At 43.2% G+C, this 24,842-nt stretch overlaps 1 protein-coding gene across 5 annotated transcripts in view; it reads left to right on the top strand.

The window, feature by feature from the left end:
- The first annotated feature begins 17,151 nt into the window (after window positions 1-17,151).
- The window catches only part of Dlg1 (MAGUK family member discs large 1), a 376,826-nt gene continuing 369,135 nt past the window's right edge, over window positions 17,152-24,842 (top strand). For 3 of the 5 annotated variants that reach the window (XM_076393518.1, XM_076393543.1, XM_076393548.1), the window contains exon 1: window positions 17,152-17,530. In XM_076393518.1, coding sequence (XP_076249633.1) covers window positions 17,512-17,530 — 19 coding nt within the window. In that variant the 5' untranslated portion in view covers window positions 17,152-17,511. Of the gene's footprint in view, window positions 17,534-24,842 lie in introns of all 5 variants that reach the window. The other 2 variants (XM_076393504.1, XM_076393526.1) reach the window with 1 other exon arrangement.

A 24,842-nucleotide genomic window follows, 5' to 3' on the forward strand; every position in this document is an offset into this window, starting at 1 on the left:
TTCCTTCACTGTTCACTGTTTAAGCCACGGAAAAGGAACAGTTCGCGAAGAAGACCATAAGGAATCATAGGACGATTTACATCGCGATAACTCGCCACCGGGTTGAATCCAAGAGCAGAGGATTAAGAGCAATTTCCTGGGAGTAATCGAGACACCACAGATATCACAGACTATATAACACACTTGGAGGGACTCGGCTCTAAGGAATAACTAGTATGAAAACTAGTACTGGTTGATGGATCTCACGTCTATTGACTTATTTCAAGATCCCTATCTCCGATGCAAGGACTATCAATCGATGGATCCTATCTCCGTGTTGTTTTGCGAACGCAGGTGCTGGCGACTCCGAGGCACCTCCGCGGTCCGGCAGGGGACACGGGAACGTCCCGTTATTCGCGAAAATAATAGAAAGAGCAGACGCGTAGTCGGCGATCTGGCCGACGAGGGTCGCTGAAGTGGACTGGCTAGGTGGACTCGGCTGGCAGAAGGCGGCACGGTCGAAGCCTGCACGCAGGTGAGACCGAGCTCAGGGGTCTGGTGTGTCCAGCTCTGTTGTCCCCTTTCCCCCTGCGCGGCCTCTCTCTCTGGCATTCGGTGTCGTGGCAAAAGCATTGCTCTACGTACGCCTAGCTGGAGAGAAGGTGCTGCCTTCTCCAAACTGGGCGTGTTCCCAATATCGGTCACGTGAGCGTTCTTGGGCGGAGCCAGCCAATCCTGGCCGAGCCTGCGCGTCCGGCGTCCGTAGCCTCATGATGGATCACCGAGAGCTAAATTTTATTTTTCGTTCCTTCTTTTTATCTGGCACGCTGCAGTTGACACTTATCGCGGCGGGTAGGTAGTCGAGTATTATATCTCGGTACCCACCTTCCAGGATACACCCGAGCCGAGGCTCCTCCGCCCCGCGGCCACGTCCTTCGCCAGGCTCTTCCACCGAGTCCTTTTTTCCTCGCGTCCGGTCGCCTCTCTGTGTACACGCGTGTCCCACCTGTCTCTGAACACTGATAGCTGATGGGTTAATTACGCTCCGCGAGAACCACGCCGTGAAAGTTAGTCGCGTGGTCCGCGTCTGGATTCTCAGGCTGAACCTGCCGCGCTTCTAACAGGATTAGATACGTCACTCGTAACAGCGTGTTCCTGATCAGACTGAATCCGAAGCATCCTGGGATCGATTGCTTATTGGCGTCTGAATGTCCAGAGTGAGAATTATAGATCTGTTTCATGGGGGAGGGTTGGTCGATTGGAGTACATTTGGCGTAGGCTTGAACTTTGGGTCAACTTTGGGCTCCTTTATTAAGAATGGAACCTTTGGTCTCCTGAAAAGTCTGGAATCAAAGTGGATCCTGCAAAGTATCGTTCCCAATACTTACGATTAATTTGAGTATTTTTTTTTTTAGATAATTATGGTAGGTTTGAGATACTTATTACCTAATTGTAGGACAAGAAGTTAGGGCTATCTTGTAGGGCTGGATCTCAGGGAAGCGACGGAGAAGAGTTCAGTCGAAGGACGTGTGACGGGCCCATAGGACGTCTGGTACCCCATGTGGGTTCAGTGACAGGATGACACATTCCGCCGTGAAAGTTTTAGGAGAGCGGTCCCGTATCAGCGATTCAGTCAGAAGAGCTTATATTGAGGGCGCCACCTGCGGCCACCCGCGACATCCGTTCTGTCTTGGCCATCAGATCAGGAAATCTTCATCTTGATCGAACTTCCCTCGCGTCCTATAATTTCGATTCCCACTGTCGGCCGATCTTTTTCACCTGAACGCGCTCGCATGCACTCACTGGCTTGGCCTGCATTCGTCTCGTTGCTCATTTAACTCATTCGTACTCTTTAAGAGCGTATCAATTGGCGCCTCTCAAATTCATTGATAAAGCTTAGCATCAATTGGTGCCTCTCAAATTCATTGATAAAATTTAGCATCAATTGACGTTGTCGATATTGACAGTAGAGTGAATCCAGCCTGACAGTTCACATTTGCTTTTATTTTTTTCGCTTCCATTCGTGGTGCAATGAAAATGGATTTTTTTCTGCGGAGGAATGATCTCAAATTTCTAAGTTCAAGTTCTCAAAATTCGTTTTCGATTTCTGCAGGAGCAGGGTCGAGGATTTCTTCCTCGAGATGTTGTCTCTCGTCGGGAAAGCACAGGTCTCTGGTTGAGATTACGGTTTAAAGCTGGTCGTAGGATTGTTGCTCGATGAGCCGTGTGATTTCTCGTCCAAACACTTGTAGCGACTTTTAATGGAATTTTCTGGGATCAGAGGAGGTAAATTCGAGTTTAGCCGATTCTAATGTCGGGATAAATATCAGCAGCAGGCTTTCTGCCCTCCACGCTGGACACGCGTAAACTTTGTTCTGGCTAATCCTCTTAAACAATTACAAACCAGTCGATCGGTCTGGTACCTATCTTGTCGTGGCGCCACGCTGGGTTTTGACGTGGGATGAGGCACCTGCATTGTCATGCTAAGCTTTGGTCGCCTTGCTGCAGTTCCCTTTTATCTGCGACCAACAACGTCTCGTCTTCGTCGTCCCAAACTGTCCCATCCTCGCTGAGGAACTTCTTTGGCAGAGATCGAACTTCATACTTGCGTCAGCTCTTCCCTTTGTGAATTCCTCTTTCTGTTTTCCTCTAAGGAACTGCAGAATTTTTGAACAAATATCTTCCTAATTCGCTAGATCACTGCAACTTGTTTAGTGTTTTCGAGACAAATATAATGTTAGCTAGTAGTTAACTTCGAGTTTGACATGACTTCGACGTGAGAGATGTTTCATTTAAAGAACGAACAATAATTGCCATGGGTCGTCCCACTGTCAGGTTCGAGGCGTCAGTCTTCTCAGTCAAGCATCTTGTCACAACAATCCGGCGGGTGGTTCTTGATGGACAGACAGCTGTCTATTGAGAGGCAAACGCTACCTTTCTGTGCGAAGTGAGTCTTCATAAAGACGAGATAGCGCGTCGCTATTGAAAGACTCTATTCTACGAGGAAAACGTAGAAGTCAGGAAACCGCATGAAATAAAGGGAGGAAAAGCTTACTTGAGGGGCGGAATTTCGAAGGTGGGAGTCCCTGGAGGAACGGAGCTCACGCTTCCGCCACCAGGTTCAAAGATGCTCCGCCTGAATTTCGAAGGTCCACGTTTTCCAAAGACCCGTTGTTTGACTCATATTCTTCGCGCAAACATTTCGACGTGCCTTTTAAAAGTGGTCCATAGAGTTGTTGTGCCACAGAGGAACATCGATAGTTGAAACTTTAACGAAGCGATGAATATTAAAGAAGGAATCTTAACAGCGAGAATAGATACAATGAAAAATAGTTAATTTTATACTTGCACACATTTTGAGCCTCATATTCTATAACTATGGAAATTCTGCTGTACTTTTATAGTTGACTACAACAGTCGAGGAAGTAGTGTTTGCTTCAAAGCTATCCAGATGGTTCATCCTGAAACTTCAGTCTGTCGCCACGGTATTCTGCAGTAGGGAGATTCAAATTCAACTATCGGATCGCAGGCGGCGAAATCTCGGCAGGAATGGCACAGCTCGATCGATCTTCCACCCCGAATTTTTCCATAATTCCGCCCATTTTCGAAATGGCGCCTGACTTTTTGTATGCGGCGCGAGCGAAATCGTACCGAGACATGGGAAACCCCGCACAATGGAGTCATCAATCATTCGGTATGAGAGTTGCTCGATTGCTGCTCTAACTGTGCGGGCTCTCTCTGGGCACCAATGCGAACTCGATCGAGTGTATTTACCAATGCACGTATCTCATTTCCTTTTTCTTTATTTTCCCTCTGGGGGTGGAGCAGATTATATCTATTGTAGTACACAAGAATATCACTTATGTTTTATTCTATTTGGAGACTTACTTGGATTTTATATTTCTTTTCTAAGGCATGAGTGAACTTTTTATAGTTTCAATTTTCAAACACTTTGGTCTTTCCTCAATATCGCGCTATTAGAAAAAGTCGCGTAATAAAACGGGGTCGCGAAGTGAGAAAAGAAGGCACGAAATCAGCAGCGGCAACGAAACGGTTCGATCGTCGTAGGATGACTGTGCACTGCCCGATATGCCGTTTCATTCAACCTGACTCACGGGCTAGCTCGTTCTACGTGTTGATCGTATCATCGTAAATATTGAATAAATGTAATTAGCCATCGGCGGCAGAAGGGTGCGTGCGAACGGTAGCCAATGTACTGCTCGCGCCACCTCAATCGGATTATAATTTCTTTGCTGGTCGTCCAGCGATTCGGCATTGTAAATTGCCTCTTGCAAGATCCGACGATAACCTGTACCTAAGTAATTTTTTCAACCGTAGCGAAGTTAAGCTATGGCGGATGCCGCGTCGCTATAATTTGGAAAATTCCTTCACAGCAATTTTCCTTAGCAACTATTTTTCTTGTTTTATTAACGAAAGGTTCAGTAGTAAGAGCGTCGAATTCGGTGACGTCCGAGGGTTTACGTTTCCCATCGACTAAGAAAGAGGGTGCGCGGTCGATTTGCCCTATGACGCACCAGTATCATAGTCCGGACAAGGAGAGCGTGTATCCGCAGTAATAAAGTTAGCGCGGTAATTATGACAGGCTCGTTACCAGCACGTCGCTACGGGATATGAAGTGTTAATGAATGGCCGCGTCGAACCAAGGGGTGGCTGGTACCGCCGTGTAATTTTCATTCGCCCGTAAACAGGTCTCGAATACACCGCTCGTCGATTTCATAACCGTTGCTCCATTTATTAACAATATATTAACTTCTTTAACGTCTTTTTTCTTACGTTTGACAAGTACATGGTTATTCGATAATCCCTATACTCTTTTACTGAAATTATTACTTGTATTACCATAAACTGTAGACAAATGAAACAAATGTCATTAGCTAGCATGGAACCTCACAATCAGACGTTGGCGGATTTTTTGAAGGATTTTTTTAAATTCACATTATCGGTCAGCGTAGAGATAACAGTAAGTGCGCAGTGCCTCCGATAAAGACCGATTTTAATTTAATCTACGCGCTCTAAGCCGTCTTAATTCCACCGTCGATAGTAGATGCTGAGATCCCGAAGTATTTGCAGATAAGAGATAACGCTATCTCCGTCTTCTCGTAATCTTCGCTGATCCACCGATTTCGTGTTTCTCATGGTGGTTACATAGATTGCAGGATCACGGTTATAAACATTGATGAAGATCGATGATAATGGTACTAGTTCCACATAAATTCCCCTTGCATGGTATCTCTTAAATCTTCGCTAGTGTTGGGTATATGAACAGTGACACAGTTTCGGAAATGCCAGTAGCACTTGTGTCTCGAGATCTGTGCAAACAGAAGATAAAGTCCTAAATAACTTAGCCTAGAATTTCTTCGCATACCATGTAGATTTGTACGGTATACCAATAATAAGATTTAACTAAATTCTCTATCATTTAACCACATTGTTAAGTTTCTACATTCTTATAAACTACTAAATTATCCATCCATCAATGTAAAATTGGCACATTCCTAATTAAGGCTAAATCCTCTTTTATCTCCACTTAGAATCGAAAAAGCTGCCTTGTAAGATTCTCTAAACAAGCTTCAAACTGGACTTTTACCAACCCTAAAACACTCGCATAGACTCTGTGAAAATGGCATTCCCAGAGTCCCATCGTTCCTCCGAAAGGAGGCAGTGCCAGGGACCTAAAAACTCCGAATCCTCGGTTCACACGAGAGTCGAGCGAGGTTACCTCCCTGGCTTGTCAAAACGACGAGTCCATAGAGGAGGGAGGAGGAGGAGGAACGAGTCGTCGTTTGTGCGGGCTGATCGTTGGGGTGGATCGCGAGGAGAGTTGGGGGTGGGGGTGGGTAAAGTTAGATTTCCGCGTCATTACACAGGCGTGGCGCTGGTCCCCGAGTTAATTGAATGCAGCGTGTGTTGACAGGTAGGCATATTGGCAGGCAGACACGAGAGAGTCGAAGGAAAGAGAGAGCTCGGGACGAGACGAGGAGACGGGGCTGGCTGACCAAGGTTTGTGTCAGATGCGGTTGCGATATCGGCCCCCACGTCCACGGCTCTTCGAAGCCGTGTACCTGTCATTTTCGGTGACCGTGTCATTCAGCCCCTTCTCCTCTTTCACGGATCCCTTTCTTCTAACTAGCCACGTTGCCGGCAACGGGATCGCCGATACGGGACGCATCCTCCTGTCCCGATACCGCGACTAGACTCGCATCGGAGATAACGCTGGGATACCTGAACTCGATCTGTATGCGCGTACCTGTGTGCCAATCATCCCACCTCTCGCGATCCACCAAGGAAAGTGAATGGGAGAATGGGGCCATGTACTGACAACACTTCGCTTCGGGCTCTTCTGGACCTCTTCTTCTCTTCGAATCGAATTAATTGAGGGTCACGGTCTTTGAACTGTGGATCGTTTATAGGGCATATATTGGAGCAGAATTTTAAGTTTTCAGTGGGATTAGAAGAAGTATTTGAGTAGCTTTTCTCGATATGTTAAATCTCTTTTTTTTAGTAACTGGTTTAGAATTTTTGGAATATTTGCTGCTGATTGCTCAATAAAAAATAAGGTCGGAGGATCAGTTGTATTTATCGCCGGCTGTTTGTACGATCGAAGAGATAAGTGTATCGAGAAATTTCGATAAATTTGAGCATTGTTTGAGCCAGATACTGATATTAAGCAAATTCGCATACTGGCGACCGATTGGATATCGTCCATCGATATCGCTCAGCATTTGTTATTTTTGCCATGTCGAATGATCACGCATGCAAAAAGCGATATTATTGACGCGTTCGGAAAAAATTGTCGAGACAGTGAGAAGGGTGGAAAGAGAAGGTCAGGTATATTTAGAGAATGAAAAGGCGGTTTGATCAATGAACTGACCGCGGTCTGGTTTCTAGATGCTTATCTAGGAGGTTAATTAATCTCAGTTGAAGATGCACGAAAAAACGTGGATGCCACCGGGAAGATAATGATCCGGTTTCGAACCTCTAACTTCGTAATTTTTAAAAGTCATCGTCGCGATCGCGAGGCGGTCGCTTGATGTCGTTGTCCGACGTTCCTTGAATCACACGTTCATGTTCGTTCAACCATTTCTCTTCAATATGCATTACAAATTATGTTTCGCAATCCAGGATAAAATTCTTATTCGGATAATTTTCAAATGTCACAGTAATTAACCAGAAATTCTTTGCTTCATACTCGAAGTCATTTTCAAAATCTTTTGGTTCACTGCTTGAAGATAAAAAGTAGCTTCTGCCTGGCTCGAAGGGACTACATCTTGCGACTGAAATATGGATTCTTAATGCTGTAGTCTTGTCGAAAATTCTTCAGTTCTGTGGGCACGTCGGGCCAGGTACAAGGGAACTCCCAAGAGAATTCCAAACCTACATGATCCTACACTTTGTGCGACCTCTTGCCACGTCCCCAAGGATTCGTATTCCTAGTCACGCGTTTAATCCCTTGAAACATGCAACTGATTCGCAGTCCTTTCAACTTGGGGTCTAGAGGTCACTTGGAAATCTTAGAACATCGAGTCACGGGATGTTCCTTTCTTTGCGAAAAAAACTATAAAAAATTTGTTAAAGATTGGAATAGTTTAAAAGTTATCACTCTGAATATCTACTATTTTAATCGTCGCATAAATTAACAGAAGATATGCCTTGCGAAATTTCTAAGGAACTGTGTAATTCTTCAAAATATTCCTCAGTAAACTGATTCTCTCTTATCAAGAAACACTTCCAAATTGACTCACATGTATTCTACACACTTACGCCTCTAGCCAAAGGCTACCAGACTCTACTGTCTCAGTGACGTTCACCCTGGCAACATCTCCCATAAACAATCCCACGATTGATCGCGTTCTACCTCAAAATTTCTCGTTCTCGATCGAAGATCTGGTTCGGCTCGAGGCCGAAACCAGCAGATGGTCCCAGGAAGTTTTCTATCCAGGGTATCGGTGTCGCGACGGTTACATCGAATACTTTGTGACGGAGAACACGTCGAGCGAGCGGAGGTGAACAGGTTGTCAATGGGAATTTCTGGACGATCCTACGCGGACGTCTGGTCCTGTAGACCTCGGGAACAGGGGTATATCCTTGGGGACAGATGCGTCACCGCGAACAACGCGAGCGAACGAGCCGCGTCTGCTGTCGTTCCTACACCCGGCTCCTCCACTCATTCGCCCCCGTTGCTTCTTTTTCTTTGCCCAATTAGTATCTATCCGTTTCCTCGCGTATCTACGTATCACGGCCTCGAACACTTCGAACACTCCGCTCTCCGTTCCTTGCTCCTCTTTTTCTCCCATCCCCTCGAAACCAGAACCTTCATCCACTTTTATTGTTTTCATGCGTCCTCGGCGATTCCCTAGGTTCCCCTAGACGTTCCTGTTACATATAGAAACCTGGGAACGTTGGGACCTCAAGGTTGATAGAGTTGCAGCTAACCCATTCGAGGCGAAAGATTTCTTATAAGATGAACCCTAGAAGCTGAACTTTTACTTTGGTTCATGTGTTACATACACTGTGTGTCATTCATCCTTTTGACTAGGTACTGCATTACACATTTGGTGTGTAACGTGTCTCGAATGGATTAACTGCGAATGAGATTGGGTCTGATGGGGCTCCATGGAAGTGTTCCTAATATAGATAACAGTAGATACTGCTACCCTTCAGATATATCCAGAAACTCAGCGGCTCCCAGTTATAGAAATCGGATTTTGATTAGACTCCAGCGTAGTTATTGATCACTTTTTTGGGATTCGACCCAGGCTCTCGCGAAACGTAATAACGTTTCCATCCCGTCTTCCTGTTTGTTCGTGCATTTCCTCTGCGGGCTCGCGGGCGCGGGGTATCACCACGCTCGCATATTTCGCAGCCGTGGGGCGGGACAGGAGGAAGAGTGGTGCTCGATCCATCAAAACTGTGTGTCAGTAGCCATTAGCACGCTCCCAGCGGCGCAGCATCGAGTGCGGCCGCCTCTATATCCACCGAATGCTCCTGGGCTTAACGGCATCCGTCGCAACACTTTGCGCCTACTTGCTCGCAGAAGAATTTGTTTCTCCGCGGGAGACCTCTTTGCTGATCTCTGTCGATGCTACTTTAGGTCGTTTCGTTATTTGTGAGGCTGGAAAATTCGGTCTTTGCTCGAATATTCTTAGATTACATGGAAGTACAGGGCTACAGGGCATTGACCTGGTAGAGTGGTTCCACTAGTGGAAGATAATTGTATGTTACAATTGATAATTGTAAAAATTATTGAGGATCTGAAATGGAGCATAGTTCCTCAGAGAAACTGAGGAAATGTAGAGCTAGAAAATTTCTTTTATAGGAATTCATGAGTACTTCATGAGTAGTTTTATAGGACGTAGGGTTTCACAATCTTCCGCCACTGAACTCAAATTCGAAATGTAGTGCGGTATTTATAAAACACTCTCTATGTTCTACGGCGTGTAGTTATTCTATCTAAAGAATATTCGACGAATGGAGCGTCTGGGGGTGTTTGTTCCGTGTTTCCAGCAACAGAAGCAATAGCAGCGACAGCCATTTCGCCGGTGGTGGCGGCGCGGCGGCAGCAGCCGCAGCAGCAACAGCAACGGCAGCTTTAGCGGACGGTCGGTGATCATCCATCACGAAGGTGTCAGCCTCCCTCCTCGGCCAGAAACAACTAGCTATGACATTCTTCGCGCTGCCACCGCTTCCTTTTGCCTTTACCATTCTGTACGTCCATCTATTCGCTCGTTTTTTTTCGATACCCTACCTCCGAACCCTTCCTTATTCTGAGAAGGTTGAAAACGGGCATATGCCGCTCCAAAATCATGGAATATTACTTTTAACTAGGTTCGAGGAAGCACTATCAAACATCTAAAAGATTTCATTGTGATCAATTCAGTTAAGACTGCGAGGTCTCTTCTAGTTTCTTCAGGAAATGAAATTTCTTGCTTTAGTCTTGGCAACTTTTACCTCGACAATTGCACAGGATGCGTCGGTATGTAGGAAAGTATCGATTAAAAATCCTGGTCTTTAACGTCGATCACTTGAGTACGCTTGCACTTTCCTTGTGAGATTTTCATCGAAGTCTCCACGTTTTCACCCCTTGTGAGCAAGATGGAAGGCAAGAGAAAGCTAGTCAGGCAAAAATGCGGAAGGTCGCTAGTTGGCGGCACGCTAGTCGCGTTTCCTGGCAAGAGGGTAAGAACGGTAATGTTTTAATTAAGACAAACGTGGCCGTTAGTAAATATGGTAACGACTGCTGTCCGACAATGAGAATCAATCATGCCACTTACGCGTGGCGGTCCGATCGCTGGCTGATAAAACGCGCGGTGGCAACGCGTTGCGCTTGTGACTCGAACGTTCTTGTGTTCGTTAGCTGCCCCCAGAAATCTATTCCACCATTGCGATTCTATGTAGATTTCGTGTTCGTACACGCATTTCCCTGTTATCGTATCTTCTAGCACCTTGTAAAACATCCGTCTTGCTCGAATGGGGTGCAAAGTAGAAAGATTGATTTCTAGTTTTCAACTCTTTGAGATCGTGTATTTTTGTCGCGAAATTGCGTTTCGAAATTGCTTGGAACTCGATAGGAACGTGAATTTTTGGAAGCAGAGAATAATGGATCCGTTGAGGGATGGTGAGGAAGTCGAAGGATTTAGGCGTAACTTGGAAAAGGGGCTGTTGACAACGAAAGGCAGTTGTGGAGTTTTTCGGGGGACGTGGTGCACACGGCTAGGGGTAACGTACAATTCTATTTGTTGGATGATTGTACCGCTGCGAAATCAAGTCTGACGAAGATCGATCGGACAGCATTTCGGGCGTCAACGCACACAGGATCGTTGGTTCCCCTGTTCAACCCCACTGTCGGCTCTGCCTTCGTTCTCTTGCAGATGCTGCCAATCCCGAGTAAAGTTTCTATTAAGAAATTCCATTTAATGAAAATGCTTCCGTGCTCTCGTTGACGCGGCGGCTGTCAGGGAAACTGCACAATGATATCTTGATTAGGGGTCTGAAATTAGGAATGGACCTTCTTCGTTCTTATCTTATCAGTTGTGTAGATAGGAATTCATGTACGAGATAAATTAAATGCTTGCTTAAACAAGTATTTTAAACAATATTTTTATTGAGAAATAGAGTTACATTGCACAGGTATTTTATTGTTGAATTTTGGAGTTACAAAGGAAAGAGAAAAAGTAGTATTCGTTGTATTAGAATTTCCTACAATTTAACTCTTTTTCTATATTAAAAGAAAGCATAAGTTCTTTAGATTATATTTTTGGTCGCTCGTATACATTATGAATACATTAGGAGCCATCACATCAAAAATTCAGGCAGCTTAGCTCGAGTTAGTAGTTAACGGCAATTTACAATAAAATCTTTTGGTAATATATCACAAGAAGATACTACAGTTACATAGCAGATGTTGGTAAGATAGAAATCTTACCATGACATACTAGGAATAAACAACACAGTGTTACTCTTACTCGTCAGAGGTCATTCGTCTCGTCAGTTGCTAGTAAAACAGTGTAGGAATCACAACTATATCTTTTCAATAAAATGAAAAAGAAAGTTAAACACTGAACAAGAGAATAAAGAGACATACAGTACAGAAAGGCAGAAATAACACATGAGCATCTCAATAGTGGGGAGAGTTTTTCCAAGAACAACAGAGCAACCAGAAATGATTTCTTTTTTAGACACTTTTACAAACTCATTCTTACAAAGTGCACAGCCATTAGCTCGGACAGAACCGACCCAGGTCTCACCACGAGGAGGTTGCTGTGCGGGAGACCCACAGGGAGATAGATGGAATCAAAGATCCATCGATCTCCCTTTACAAAAGTCTTAAACTAACGAGCCAAAGACATGAATGGAAGCCAAGTTCCATGCATGCCTTTAGCTTGGACCTTAGAGTAGGAAATTGTCGAGTTATCATTAGGAATGGTTTAGTTAAATTGGACTCTACAGCTAATGCAACCGTGAAATAGACGAGCGATAGTGCGAGCACTACCACCTTGAAGGCCGGTAGGTCGGAGAGGCGTACGGCACTGCACGATTCAGTCAATTGTCCATTGCTCCCTGCTGCCACATAGGAGCTACCGAAGTAGACCTAATTCCGACAGGCTGGTAAAGAGAATGTGCAAGAGGCGGAATTGTGTAGTTTCCACAGTCGAGTGTGTCTTTCCACACACCCTACTGTGTCCGTGGCGTCACTCCTAGTACAGACCCCCAAGAGGAGAACACGCTCCACCGACCGACGATTCCACGGTTGGTCACATGCTTCTACCAAGAGAAGCAGCGGTGACTTCCTCACCAAAGATGAGGAACAAATTTCAAGAAAAGAAGTGAAGAAATGACAACTCGACAATTGCACAGTGATTTTAAACTAGAAAGGCAAAGACATGGATGGAAGCTAAGTTCCATCCACGCCTTTACCTTGGACCTCAAAGTAGAGAAGTGCCAAGTAATCATTGAGTGGAGATTGAGAATATTTAGAGTCTACCGCGTAAGGCAACCATGAAATAGACAATCGGTGGTGCGAGTCCTTCCACCTTGAAGACGGGTACTAGGAGAAGGCGACTGGCACCTCACAGCACAATCAGTTGCCTGATTGAACTGTGGGGTTTCCACCTGCAAGTGTGTCATACCACACACCATTCGGTGTCCACATCGTCTCTCGCTAGTACAAACCCCCAAGGGAAGAAGAACAAGCTCCATCGACCACCGATTCCACAGTTGGACTTTTGCTTCTACTAAGAGAAGCAGATGACCTCCTCACAGAAGGTGAGGAGGAAGTGACCGAGCAAAGAGAGTTAAGATATGACAACTTGGCAGTATTACAATGACTTTACAATAGAAACTTAGAAATAGGGTCTTAAAAATATTCTAAGCGATTACGACTTATAAACTATAAGCGATGAATCCCTCGGCGGATGCGACGTCTTCGTTCTTCAATCTTCATGTTAATATGAATGATGGGGGAGCCTCCCAAAAAATACCCCAACGATGGCACAGCCATTGGCCCGGACAGAACCGGCCCGGGTCTCACCACGAGGAGGTTGCTGTGCTGGAGACCCATATAGAAATTGCAGAAATGAGGAAGGATTAACAGAGCAATTCGTACTCCGAATTAAGAGAGAACATACGTAGACAGAAAATAGAATGGAACGACGTAGGTATTTGATTGAATTCTTCTTCGATGTTCATCTAAACTCTGAAATGTTACAAATTAGAAATTCAAGTGGAATCCCTCGGGGGATACGATGTCTTCGTTCGATGTGTGATTTTCGTGTAAATGAAATGGGAACGATAATTATAATCAGTGATGAAATTTACAAGAGAATGGAGAGACAGACAGCAAGGAGAGAAGGGAGGAATTATAGAAGCATATAAATGATCGCAGAAATATGGGAGGAACCACCCCTACTTAATTAGCCTTATATCTAATACAAGATGCACAGCCATTAGCACGGACAGAGCCGCCCCAGGTCTCACCACGAGGAGGTTGCTGTGCTGGAGACCCATAGGGAGATAGATGGAATCAAAGTTCCATCGATCTCCCTTTACAAAAATCTTAAACTAATAAGCCAAAGGCATAAATGGAAGTCAAGTTCCATCCACACCTTTAGCTTGGTTCTTATAGCGGAGAAGTGCCAAGTAATCATTGAGAGGAGTTTGGGAATATTTAGAGTCTACCGCGTAAGGCAACCATGAAATAGACAATCGGTGGTGCGAGTCCTTCCACCTTGAAGACGGGTACTAGGAGAAGGCGACTGGCACCTCACAGCCCAGTCAGTTGCCTGACTGAACTGTGGGGTTTCCACCTTCAAGTGTGTCATACCACACACCATCGAGTGTCCACATCGTCTCTCGCTAGCACAAACCCCCAAGGGAAGAAGAGCAAGCTCCATCGACCGCCGATTCCACAGTTGGACATTTGCTTCTACTAAGAGAAGCAGCTGACCTCCTCACAGAAGGTGAGGAGGAAGTAGCCGAGCAAAGAGAGCTAAGAAATGACAACTTGGCAGTGTTACAATATTTTACAATGGAAACGTAGAAATAGGTTCTTAAAAATATTCTGATCGATTGTGACTTATATACTAGAAGTGATGAATCCCTCGGCGGATGCGACGTCTTGGTTCTTCAATCTTCAAGTAAAAAGTAAGAAAGGAATCAGCGATGAAAGGAGAGAGTATGAAGTGAAATGTATAAAAGACTGGTGCAGCCGCCCCAACAACAAGAGCAAAACGAGTGATAAGGAAAATTATATAAATAGATGGAGAAGCCTCCCCAATAGCAAAAGGAAAATCATAGACGTTCGAGAGAATGAAGCTCAAGATAAATCCTAGAATATGTTATAATTAAGGAATTGAAAAGGAGTTAAACGTTAAGAGTAGCAACCAATGTTGGAGATCCTTCTACAGAATGATAGAGGATCGATAGAACGATTCACAGCTTTCAAAGAGAATGAAACATTCCTCAGTCAGTAGAAATAGGAGCAAATATAATAAAATGATCGACAGAATCTCACGCAGAACGTTACAGATATGAAAAGGTATTGAGAAAACAATCCATATTTCGAATCAAGACGGAACATAATTGAACAAAGGAGGAAATTGAGCGAGATTGACATATGATTGAATTCTTCTTTAAATACTTTCATTCGATGGTTACCTAAATCCTGGAAGCGTAAAAATAAAAAATTTTAATAACATCCCTCGAGGGATTGACGTCTTCGTTAAATGAGTGATCTTCGTACAAAGAGTAAAGAGAAAACCAGCGAAGGAAGAGTATGAAGAGGATTAGAAATATTAATTATAATTACCTACTTTTAATATCTTTATTCAATGTTTACCTAAAACCTGTAAAATGAGAAATTAGAATCAGCTATGGAATTTGAGGAGCTTTCTACAAAATATAGAGGATCGACAGAACGATCCACAATTTTCGAAAAGTTTCATAAATTCCGTAGTAATATATTACAGCAAAAGAAAACAAAAATGTATTTGATTAATTACCTGTTTCAAAAATTTCATTCAATGTTTACATAAACTCTGTAAAACAAAAAGTTAAAAATGTTAATGCCATCCCTCGGGGGATACGATATCAAATCAAAGACAAGAACAGAAAACAAACGAAAAAATTAAAATATTAACTAAATTGATCTTCTTTTGATATCTTCAGTTGATTAATGAAGAGCACAAAAAAGCACAAAAAAGCGCGAAAGGGCGCACATGAGCGCAAAAGGGCGCACATGAGCGCAAAAGGACGTACATTGGCGCACATTGGCGCAAAAGGGCGCACATGGGCGCACATGGGCGCACAAGGGTGTACAAGGGTGTACAAGGGTGTACAAGGGTGTACAAGGGTGTACAAGGGTGTACAAGGGTGTACAAGGGTGTACAAGGGTGCAAATATCACAAAAGAGTGCAAAAAGGGGGTGTATATGCAAAATAGGGCCAACAGAAACAAAAAATTTTTAATTTATTCAAAAACTCACCGGTCAGCCAAGATGACCACTGGTCAGCCAGGATGACCAATGCTCAGTGGTCCAGGGAGGTCCGAGGTCCAGGCCCCATGAGTCCCTCCAGGATCCCCAGGGAGGTCCGCACCCGCCGGAGGACCCGCGGCGAGTGAGACACTTGTGCTCCTGCAGGGGTATTTATGTTTACTCGAGGAAGGCGAGGAACCAATTAGAGAAGTTCTTCGATTGATTAAAATTTCGAGATTGCCTAACGAGCATCTAACGAGCAATATTTTGCGAAAAATTGATATTTTTCATAAAATAATCATCTCAGCAACAATATCTGGTGCACATATTGTTAATAACAATCACACACAGTGTGTACCTCGATAAATTATTAATGTTTGTAATTGTTAATTAACGAATGATGAAATTATTAACTTTTCGTATATTATTTGTCGTTCGATTAATCTCGCAATTCTTGAAAGTTTCTTAATATTTCTTTAACTAACAATTCTAAATATTAATAATTTGCATCAATCACTGCTTACAATTGTTATTAACAATATGTATAGCAGCTATTATTATTACGGTGATTATTTAGAGGAAAATATTAATTTTTTTGCTAATATTTTTCGTTCGATTAATCTCGCAATTTAGTAATTGGTTCCGGTTCTACTGATCACTTGGCCCAAAGTCTCCGGAGGACACGAGTCGTCCTGCTGGTCCCCTTGAGGAGCTCCTTGGACTATCCTGGATTAACTTGGACTACCATGGACTATTGCGACCAGTGAACAACTTGACCGTCGGTCAAATGTCTTTGGCTTACTTGTTTAAGTTTTAGACTTTAAGATTTTTGTGAATAAGGATTGATAGAATTTTGGTTCGATCTTCCTTAAGTATCTTAATATTTTTAGGTGGAATTCTTTATTTCATTGAATGGGATCATAAAAATTTAGGTATCTCATTTGGAGTGTATATTCATATGTATTGCCACTGTGATATATATTTTTTGCAACAATATATCTTTTGTGAATAACACTTTCAGTTATCACTTAATATTATACGAAGAGGATAATTTAATGGGACGCCTTGTATATTAAGTGGTATTGTAGGAATATTTTCTTCTTTATTGGCATTACCAGCACCAGCGATGGAACAATGTATTTTCTACATCGTTCGCTGGAAAATCGTAGAGAGCGCTGGAAACCAGTGGCACAAAAGCCTATGAAATGCTCGATCTGTCCCTGTATTACCTGTATTATGCTAATTATAAATTTGCCATATTAATTGCTCGGTAAGGCATTGTCTTCATTACTCGACGTAAGATGGCGAGAGTGTGTAGCTTGACAGCTAGCGACACACATCAGAAGCGCGGCAAAGTACAGCTACGAATGTTTGTCTACCGTCGATATTTCATTACCTTATTACCTAACCCAATGTTACACTAATATCCATCGCGCAAGTAACAGAAATCTGATTTGAGAAAAGCAGTAATACAGTTTTCCTTTTCTAATAGTCACTTATCGAGGCTCGAGAAAGTTGGTGGGGCGCGCGTCGGTAGGTGTTTGTGTACGCATGCACGCGAAGGGTTGCTTTTACGGGGGAGCGCGTCAGAAGGCGTCCTGACGTCACGCATGGTGCAATCGACCAATCGAAGGTGGCGTTCTCGCGGCCAGTCAGTTTTCCGGCTGCTAGAGTAAGCGCGACGCCATATTGCCCGTGGCCGAGTGGTGGCGGCCTGTGTTTATATCCGTTTCGTTTGACTACGTTTCGACGGGCAACCGGGAGGTCTCGCGAGTGACGTGTCGAGTCGTGTACGCGGCCATCTACGCCACCCGTGAAACAGGTCGTCGATTCGCGTGACATTAGTGAACCGTGCGCGATCGTCGTGTAGTATCGAAGTGACACGCCGCCTGCAACTCTGCCACTCTCTCTCTTTCGCGTTCCTTCGCCCTTCGGTAAAGTAGTGTGCCATTCTACGATCCCCCATCGCCCACCCTCTCGCCCGTCCACGGTCTTGTGTTCCTGACGTACGCGCAGCCAGGATATATTCGTCGCTGACAAGGATGCCAGTCCGTAAGCAAGGTGGTAAGCTCTCGTATTCTCTGCGAAACAAAACCCACCCCTTCTGAACTTGTCGATTCCGAGTGAAATCCAGAATCGTCGAGTGGGAGGGGCGATACGCGGTGCGGGTCACTCGGTCAGCTGTCATCTGGGCTGTCAGTTCGCATGCCTATTTCATTTCTCTCTTCATCTCCCTTGCTTCCCATCGGCATCAGTCGCATCGAGTTCCACGTGCGATCATTTTTAACGTACGAAAGCATAATCTGTCGACGAGTATGCGTCCAGTTTACGACAGGTTCTGATATCGCGTACAATTTGTGGGCTCGTTGTTATTGTTGCTTTTTCTCCTTTCAAGCGCGAGTTGCGCACTACGCTACGACCTTGAATCGCATAGCTAATCGAGAGAGGTCGCGTGTTAACGGGAGCAGGTAAGATTGCCCTTTCGTGTAATCGCGCGTGATTACTAGGGGGGATGTAACGTGAAATGTAACTTGTTGGAGTCGGACCACGTGCAATGTAACTTGGTCCGTGGTTCGTAGATCGTACTCCGTTTAGCAAACACGTCGCGACGGTGGAGTGTAGCTTGTTATTCGAGTCGATGAACTTCGCGGCTTACGTAATACCATTCCACTCGTTTCCTGACGTTGGAGCATCGTTCAGGGTGGTTTCATTTATTAAGGAGGGAAATTCTTTGAATAATATCGGGGGGATTGTGGGTTCAAATGCACGATCTTCGGGCATATCGATGTAGGCCAATATAGAATGTGTTGCAATAATCACACGGCTGTTAGTTGTCGGTGTTTGGACGAGGGCCAAGAAAACGCAATAATTTCAGCTCTGGTGGGGCTCTTTTGCTGCGATTATGCGACGAGAAACTCACGGCCATGGGCTCGGTCGCCTGTACCACGCTTCTGTTCTCCAAATTTTGGTCATTCGTAACACTTTTATTTTGTTTTCCATTGGAATTCATTTTTATTTTAATAATCTTTCGATGATGCTGACCTGATTTTTCTTTTTGCTTATATTTTTTACAGGAAAATGTTGATCTTATTATTTTACTATTATAGAATGCACTGAATAATGTATGAAAGTGCAATATATGTGGTACATATATGCCGCTTAATTTGAGGATTTCCAAGGTATGGGCTCATATTTTGAATATTCAGCGAAACAGAGGAGTAGGTACAATATTTCTGTTGATGAATTCAGCGTCCTCGCTATCAGCAGCCAAATATTTTCCGATGTTGTTTTCCAAACGAACTCGTTCCTGCGTAAATAGTCGCGAAACGACCCTGATGGGTGGGAAAGGAGTTTTCATAATACTGAATGTTCATTGTCCTCTCATGAGAGAACGACGAAAACGTGTGCTCTTTCGTGCCACGTGCCAGCCAGCGCAGCGTCCCTATGCACGCCTGCCGATCGATACAAAGAATTTTAAAGCCTCTCTGCATCCTTGGAAAGCAAATTTGCACCGTGTTAGCGTGGCGTCCATAAATTGACATATCCTGTGAACGATACAATTCGTATATTACAATAGATATTCTTTGATGAATAATCGCGAGTTTTTATACTCATTTTTCTCCGCTCCTTTTCTGGCTGGAGCGAGCAAACATTTGCTGAATGAACGAAAATAGATAACCCTTGGCGTATACCCGAAAGTTCGAAAGAATAGAAATGCAGGTGCAATTCCGCATTGAAGCCTATCGCTCGTGAGGGGGAAAAGGGTAGATCGCTCCAAAAATTTTTGGCAAGGTATGGAAGGCACTGGTATTGTTCGCAATGACCTATCGCTATTCTTCGACCGTTTCATTTAATATTTCTGAATCCATTGAAAAGGTCGTTCGATTTTCTCTTCCTTTATGTTGCATTGGAACATGATTCCACCATTCTATCGCTGTTAGTAGATGCTATTTGCAGGATTAATGTTCCTCACATTTGAGTAGATAAAGTATTTAAGTATTTGGGTAGAAAATATGCGAAGAAAATTGTCCACGTTCATTTCATTATATTTCGCTTAACTTTGAATGAAATTGATTTCTGAGTGGAGCATTATTGCAATTAAATTGATATGGCTATAAAACGCATCGCAAATCAAATTCACTTTTTCTGCACACTGTTCATGTTCGCACCGTAAAATTAAGCAGTCTGAATGTTACATATGTGCATTGTAGACGCGTGTTTACGTTTGATATCGCGTTTAACGCAGTCGTATGAATTCGAACGGAGCGCGCATAAATACAGAGAAAGGTATACGCGTTACGTAAAGAAATGCGCGGTGGAATATAAAATGTACATACATTGGCATGCATAAAAGCCTTGCTGGTTGCCGGGGTAAGCGAATCACCGACCCATAAACCATCCTTGACTCTCTCCTCGTCTTTGCCTACGAAGCGCCTGCACCGCAGAAATTGAAAACTATCGGGCGTCGTTGCAGCCTCTCTCGCGCGCGCATATCGTCTTACGGGAACCTCGGTGTAAAGGTAAACTTTTTCAACCCGAAACCAACTCGCGAAACCCGCCATCCAACTGCCTTGCCAACGAATCACGATAATTATTAAATCACTTCGAAACGAGATGAGGATTAGAAGGAAATTTAATTACGAACGTTCAAAGTAACCCGCCCGCTAGAATGTTTTAGAACGCATTTTGTAATTAAATGAGCAAAACGTTAGGCGGGAAAAAAATTGGGTCATGGTAACTGATGTAACAGTGTTGCCCATGGAATTGAGAAATTATAGATCACAGTTCAGAAGATGGTCCCTAAAAGCGGGTCCAATCAGACCCGCATTATTGTTATGATGTGGTTTATTTAATATCTATTACAGTTTTGTCAGATTTCAGGAAGATTTTTCGTAAGTTCTGCGGTCGAGGCTCCGTTTTTCGTTGTTTCCAGGCTTACCAGTTGCGCGGATATTTTTGATTTATCTCCCAGTGGTTTTCTGTAGCGCGTTGTCTCTGTGCCCGGGCACGCGTCTCATTTACGTAGCTCGCTACATAAATTTGTAGGAAGTTGATGTGTGCGTGCACGCAAGCGTGATATATGCAAAGCGGAGACGATATAGGACGAAAGGGGAGACAGCGTGGCTGATAATGAGAGCAATGAATGGGAAGTGGGCCGAGGGCTTATGTATGTACTTACTCTTCTCGCTCAGGGATGCGCTCGTCGTTTCGCAGAAACAAGGCATTTATCTACGTTTCTATCTATAGCTTTTGTAGACACTATTGACGCATTAAACGCTATATCTTGTTTCTTTTTTTTACTCGTACTTGCCCGAACGATTTTTATAGTATGTTAACGTTTTTTATTCTTTTTAAGTTCTAAGTATACTCAGTTTCAATGTTACTATTTCTTTTTTAAGCCGCGAAGCTTTAATCTGAATAAAGGGAAAGAACTTGTAAAGTGTTTGATCTTTAGCACTCGTTCATATTGTACTATTTACTAAATATTCTTTTTCGCGATTCAACGTATCCCTATTTTTCGTTCCTTCGTTTTTCTTCTTTTACAAACGCTGCTCATCTCCACTTTCTGTATTTTCGTTCTGCTTCCATGTATTATTCGTGACGCGTAATAAAACGTTGATATAGTTTGCAGTCAATTAATTCAGCGTTGCCAACAATACTCTCTGTATTCTCCACGTAAAATGTTACGCAGTTTTGCTCAGCGGGATTCGTCATTGTTTTGACTGATATTTCTGAATCGATCTTTGAGAAATCGTTCCTTGGAGCGAATATTCAAACTCAAATGTCTGAAACAAGAATCGCCAGTACTCGAATCGTTAGGTATCGTGGCTAATGAATCCATCTAGGCAGGTTGAGACACTATAGGGGATTAAAATATGTCGGAAGGCAAGCGTGGCGTAGGGCGACGTTAAATTGGATTCTGGCAGCTTTAGGAATACCTATATGCAGCTGCACCTGCACGCCGTCTGGGGAAGTTCCGGCAAAACAATTCGCCGTGGCTTCCGGTTGGTGTAGAGTTCGCAGATATTTCATGGTATTGGTTTCCACTGTGAAGCCGCTGTACCGAGGTTAACCGAGATCGTTAATGTTAGTTCGAACAGAGATATGTAAATTGTTCTTCGTTTTAGAACTTTCCGCTCTTTCTGCTTCCTCTTTTTAACCCTCTGGGTGTTCCCGTTGCTTTGCTACCTGTTTGTTCAGTTTTTCATGTAGGGTGAGCCATCACACATGCGAAGTACGGTTTTAGAGAGCAATATTTTTAATGAGATGTACTCAAAAGAAAGTTAATGTATGTTACATTCTATGAGGTTTATGTATATGAGTGTTCAAGCTTCGATGTGATTTTTACCATGAGTTTATAGCATGGTAGCGCTTACTTTTACTGACTGAAGCAGAATATTTACCCAAGAAATGATCTGCATGAGGTAATGTCGAATGCTACTCATGGTTGCAGTGGCACACATGCATTTAAGTTAAATCGAGATGAAATTACACATATATTTCATGTATTTTGATCTGAAATTGTAGTATACATAGTGAGATTCATTTAATATTAGAAACACGTGTGATAGCAAAGCGATGGTATACATATATATAATTACCTACACTGATCGATCAATATTGCATTAAACGGAAACTTGGTCGAACATTATAAATCACTTAACCTTGTTAACTGAAATTCATTTTCATACCTTAATATTGTTGCATATTTTATTAAGAAGGAGAATTATACAGAATCATTAAATGATTCAGTTAGTTCAATAATTTAGTCACGAGGAAGCATTCAGTCGAGCGAAAAGATTATTTCTATATTCATCTGATACACGTGCGATTTATGTGAAACGCGTTTGATCGCGCAATCGCTCTTCCGCATGGGCAGGCCGCGTTGCAAGTAACAGTTTCGTAATTTAATTGCATGGTAATTTTCAGATACCTGTAGATTGTTCCCCGTGATACGCGCGCTTCAGTTTACACTACGTCGTGATACGCCTCGATTTACATCGAAACACAGTGCACAGTAGACCGTCAGTTATCGAATACGTAGTAGGTTTGATCATATTCCGAGTAGCGTTGGTCACTGTACGCCCTTATCTTCGAGTCAATCGTACTAATTAATGTGAACCTGGGAACCATGTGTAACTTGCCGTGTCAATGTTGATCAGTTCGATATTAATAGATATTAAGTATTAATGCAGGATTATTTCGGTATTAGCTTGTTGCCAAGTGCATTGAAAATAAACAGGTTGAAATGTTGAAAGAATTTCAGGAATTATCTCATACTTCACAAATGTTATGTTTTCACGAGTTATTTCAGTAGAATATAATGTTAATTCTCTCGATGTAGCTCGTCGATTTTGATGAATTTCCCACGAGCTGGAGTATTAGGAGGAAGGGGAAACAAGATGGGAACAGTAGTAAATTCGGTTCGATGATTCCATGAACAGTAATGGTCACTGTATTTGCCAGTAAGGTGGAGGATTCGCACCGAGTACTGTCGATTAATATCAGGGCAGGCTTCGGGAAGGTGATAGAATTATTCATGTAGCAGACATTAAATGCAATGTGCTCTGGTCGTAAACTTAATTGCGTCAGGAGATTGCTCAGAACTGTGTGCACGCAAATGAGAACAAATCTAGAAGACTGAATTTTCATTATTAACATTAGCTGGACCGAGATTTTCCATTGAATTACGCTTGGTCTTTTAGTATTCATTGAAGAGTCACACTGAATTTCTGCGTTTTAGTCTGCTTCCTGGGATTATTAATTTTTAACGGCGGTCAACACACCCGATGCTTCATTACCCAGATGTAACTATCGAGATAGTCGGTATATTTGGCATTAACGAGCAGTCGTTGTTGCCAATTAATATCGATGGATCGAGTCTGGCGAGTATGCTGGGCGTTCATGGCGTCGCGTCGCTCGCTATCAATTCGCGTGTCGAAATCACTTGTCTGTCTTTAGACCTCAATCTGCTCGCACGCGTATGCGTGGCTATATTGTTTTGTTATGTAGGAAGTAAGAAGTCATCGCTGTCAATTGTAGCGATATCAATATCCAGCATTTTATCCCGAATTGTTAATATCAGATTCAGTGAAAAGTAATGTCGGATTTTTTATGATAAAAATAAATTAGATCTGAATACAAAATTGGACATTTTATTAAAAAGTTTTACAATATTTTTTGATGAATATATTTTACAAGCGAAATATTTCTCTTCCTTTAACAAAATTTCATGTGGGACGTATACAGGAATTTTCAAGGAATTTTGTGTCGAATCGTGCATTGACATTTTATAATCTCGCTTTAATCGTTTAATATTAACGCAGCTTTAATTACACTCATATCTGCCATATTTTGGACACGCTCCAGTTATGAAAAGCAAACGAGTATGTGTGCCTATAATATTGAAAGATGTATAGTTGTGTGCAATTATGCGTACGTTGTTCCGCAAGTCACACATACGTAAATATTAATTCTCTCATGTGTACCTATCTACACATGCAAACGGTTCAAAGCATGATCGCTTTGCTAGAAGTTTACAGATAGATTTGGGAGTACATACGTTCCACCAGATGATTCTCATCTCCGTAATACAATAATTCGTACCGTAGAGTTGCACGTGGTGGGTGCTAGTGACCAGTGTTGGGGAGGGGAACACCTACACTCTTAGAGGAAAGTACGTGTCTATAAACGTGCTTGTATGTGGAGCAGACGAAGACACTTGCATTGGACACACAGTTTAATAAAATACCCACACCCAAAGCGTTTATATATGTGTACGTATATATAAACGCACAGAGGAAGGGACACTATATACGTGATTCTTCTAATGTAGGACGCAACCGAGAATGCTAAATTTAGGGTAGGTTCGAGCAGTCGATTCTCGAATGGTGCCCACGCATGTCGCGGGTGCGTCTGTCGAACGTTCGTATCGGTTGCTCGGGGTCAGAAGTTTCATCGAACGTGATTTCTTCGTGTGTTCTTCGCGCGAAAACGCCTGACAAAGGGCGACTTCCTTGACGAATTATTATCCTCGACACGCGAACTGGAGCTCTGCGTCGAGCAAAGCTCGAAAATCGCGGTCCATTCGCGAACAATTTTCCGTGTCACGTGCAATCGAACCGCCACCACGTGTAGACGCGTCACAATACAAATAAATAGTAAGCGCGCTGGCTGACTGCCAATACGCCCCATTGTCGTCTCTGAAATTGGAAATATATATCCCAATTGAGGCGGATAATCGCGAGAATTATCGAATGATCTGCGAACGACATTGCGAGACCTGTCCCAGTGTCACGTCCCTTGATATGCGAATCATTATAAAAGATATCGCAGACACCGAAATAGTCACTGCAGTCTGATTTGAATGGCT

Source organism: Calliopsis andreniformis, chromosome 1 (genome assembly GCF_051401765.1).
Source record: "Calliopsis andreniformis isolate RMS-2024a chromosome 1, iyCalAndr_principal, whole genome shotgun sequence".
Lineage (NCBI taxonomy): Eukaryota > Metazoa > Arthropoda > Insecta > Hymenoptera > Andrenidae > Calliopsis > Calliopsis andreniformis.